The sequence below is a fragment of the Mesoplodon mirus genome (genome assembly GCF_964341445.2).
Source record: "Mesoplodon mirus genome assembly, chromosome: 6".
In the NCBI taxonomy this organism is placed as follows: Eukaryota; Metazoa; Chordata; class Mammalia; order Artiodactyla; family Ziphiidae; genus Mesoplodon; species Mesoplodon mirus.
This window is the reverse complement of record NC_138982.1, coordinates 75676922-75680108: the sequence shown is the minus strand read 5'-3', so window position 1 is coordinate 75680108 and position 3187 is coordinate 75676922. Positions and strand designations below refer to the sequence as shown.

General features: G+C 43.2%; 1 protein-coding gene across 1 annotated transcript in view; it reads left to right on the top strand.

The window, feature by feature from the left end:
- Nucleotides 1-257: 257 nt before the first annotated feature.
- Nucleotides 258-3187, top strand: part of MRPL3 (mitochondrial ribosomal protein L3) — a 43820-nt gene continuing 40890 nt past the window's right edge. Inside the window, exons 1-3 of the mRNA XM_082625037.1 lie at nucleotides 258-506; nucleotides 1506-1690; nucleotides 2717-2808. Of these exons, the coding sequence (XP_082481163.1) occupies nucleotides 415-506; nucleotides 1506-1690; nucleotides 2717-2808 (369 nt within the window). The 5' untranslated portion in view covers nucleotides 258-414. The remainder of the gene's footprint in view (nucleotides 507-1505; nucleotides 1691-2716; nucleotides 2809-3187) is intronic.

Genomic DNA, 3187 nt, shown 5'->3' with positions numbered 1-3187 from the left:
AGTACAATGAGCTGCCCCACAACAGGCATTACTTAGAAGTGATTTCGTTTCCTTTGGAACCCTGTCCCTAGTTCGCCTCATTCTCCTAAAGTTTAAACTCCGAGCACCCTTTTTTTTTCCACCCCTGGAGAGCCGAGTCAGTCAGACCCCACCCTCCGTAGCCGACTCGATCCCGACGTAGGACTATTCAGGAGGCGGAACTCTAGTTCTCGGGGCTCACCTCGGCACCGGTGCGCTTTGCGAACGGACCGGAAGTGGCTCCTCCAGCTCTTCTTCGTCCGGAAGGGCAGTGGGGGGCGGCCGGCTGGACGGTTCGGGAGGGCTCTGCGGACTGGGTTGCCGCCGCTGGGACGCCCTGATAGCGGAGCGGCGGGGCGCCCGGAGGTGAAGGGGTTGCGCCCTCCCGGCCTAGTCATGCCCGGTTGGAGGCTGCTGGCTTGGACCGGCGCCCGGGTGCTGGACCGCGGCGCGGGCGGCCTGAGCGCTGCCCGGGGCTCGGAGAACAGGTGGGTGCGGAGGAGAGACGAGGGTGTGGGGTGGTCCCTGCACCTGTGGCCTGGCCCGGCGCGGGGTAGGAGGGGGTTCCGTCCAGGCCTGAAGAGTAAGAATCATTGCTCTAAGGACGTGTCCTTTGAAGGATTGGAGGGGTGGGGTTTTTTGCTTTTTAATGATGATGAGCATTAAAACAAGCATTACCAATAGCAATAATATCATCTGCCAATTAGTGAGCGTTTACTCTGTAATAAATGTTCTTTTAGGAACATTAGGCTCCTTAGGTCATGTAGCCTCACGTTAGAGCTGCTATCATCCGTTTTACAGATACCATCATTTTCCCGTCCTATCATTATTCCGTTTTGCAGGTAAAAGGGAAGCTTAGAGAAAAGTGATTTGCCCAAGGTCACTTAACTAATAAGTGAAAAATTGGGACTCTAGCCTGGATGTATCTACCTGCCTACAAAAGAGATAGATCGCAGGAAGATTTACTTCTTTTCTGACCCTCCTGGCAAGAATTACACATCTCTTTCCTGACCTCCGTCCCGTAAGGTCTATCTTGGTGTGTTCAGCTAGTCACAGGTCATGTCTTTTATGGATTTTAGAATTTGCACACCCAGTTTCTTCACCACTCAGAGCCAAGGCCATGTCATTACAGGGGTTTATCAGAGAAAGATCAGTAACACCACATGTTGTCACCTCTACTGGATGTAAACTGTCAACGTACGTGTTCTAGTGGACCTGCGGCTTCTTTTGTCTACATAGGACTACTCTGTTAGAAATCTGTTTATCCCAGAGGAGAAGAGGAAGAACTTTTCCTCCAGGGTAACTATTAACAGTTGAAATATGAGCCCCATTATTATCATGAGGAATGTCAGGGAAAAAACTAGAACAGAATCCAGACCCTTTCCAAAGGCCCTGACTACACTTTCCAACTCATGTGACCTCCCTTCTGTACATTAAGTGGGGAACCTTTTGAATTGTGCTTTGTTTTCTAATTTTTATTTTTACAGAACAGACATCTGGCTTTTGGTTAGAAGTCTCCATGGCAAAAGTGGTACTTGGTGGGATGAGCATCTTTCTGAAGAAAATGTTCCCTTTGTTAAGCAGTTGGTCTCTGATGAAAATAAAGCCCAATTAGCAAGTAAACTCTGTCCTCTGAAAGATGAGCCGTGGCCTATACATCCTTGGGAACCAGGTGGTTATTTTGTATATGTTGTGTTCTCATCGCCTAATTACTGTCTGGCTGGCACGTTTAAAATCGTAGTGACTTCTGAATCAATTTATCATCTCTTTAATTTATTTTTCATGTCTTAAGTGTGTCTGTTTCATTGTGGTTTGCTTTGCAAGTATATTTCCAGCATCCTAGTCTACTGTTAGTAAATGTCTGATGATCATCAAGACTTCCTCAAGAAACTGCTTTGTAGGTGAAAAGAGAATTGTTCTGCAAACGTTTTCTTGTTTTCTTCAGATGAAAAATAATATAAAATAAATCAGGGAAGAAAAGCTGGAATAGTGTGATCTAAACTGTGATGTATCACACAGACGTTTGTAGCTGGGGTATTCTGCCACTCCACGCCTGCTAAGCATAACCCCTCTATGTGCCTGGTAGAGTGCTAAATCCATGTGCGGCCAGACCAAAAAGCATAACGCCTTTCCTGTTCATGGAGTTGTCGTTGGTTGGGGGTTATTGTGGCTGTTGAATTGTTTAATGGCTATCTTAGTGGAGCAACTTTATCAATTTATGCAACCAATCTAAGTGTCATGGTGGATGCTGACATATTTTAGCAACATGACCACTTGTGTCATCTCAGTAACTCCAGCTAACTTCTTAGAATTTGAGTAGTACTTGTTTCCTAATTAATGAGGTTGGATATGAATTGATATTAGGAAAGCAAAGCATAATGATGAATTTATCATGCCCTCTATTAATACCACTATTTTAAATACCAGAATATATCAGTGTAACTATTTTCTTTATTTTGTCTGGTTTTCTTATATTTTTTTATTTTACAGAGATTTATTGAGTACCAGTATATCATGTCAGGCATGGCTGAAGGCATTTATATCTGTAAGGAACAGTTGTATTTTACTGTATGAATATATCAGCATGTTTCTTATCTGCTTGCTCCTTATATGAAAGCAAAATTTAGGAAATACCGTTGTATCGTGTTGACAAATGTTGAAAAGTCTGTGTGAATATTGATTTGTTTTTAATTGCCAGGTTCCTCTAGAGTAGGCCTTATTGCACTGAAGTTAGGCATGATGCCCTTATGGACCAAAGATGGTCAGAAGCATGTGGTCACATTACTTCAGGTAAGAAACAGAAGATGTAACAAATCTATGTGTGTGCTGAGATCTATTTGTGCAAACCTAAATGGGCAATATTTGTATCCTGAAACATTTGACTGTGTGGTGAGGAAGAGGTAAAGTCGAGCATAGATACTGTAAAAGAGCTTTACTTCTGATGGTGTCAGTGAATGTTCTCTCTCATGCCTGCGTGGTGGCTTTCTTTATACTGGCATTGGGATAACTGGGGCAATTAATTTAAAAAAAAATTGTAACCTAGCTTCTTACAGATCTACTAGTTAAATTCATAATCAGAAGAAAATCTCAGTCGCATCTTATTTTCATTTATGGAGTTCTTTCAATTCAAAATTGTAATTTTGATCTCTTCACTAACTCAGAATGTAAC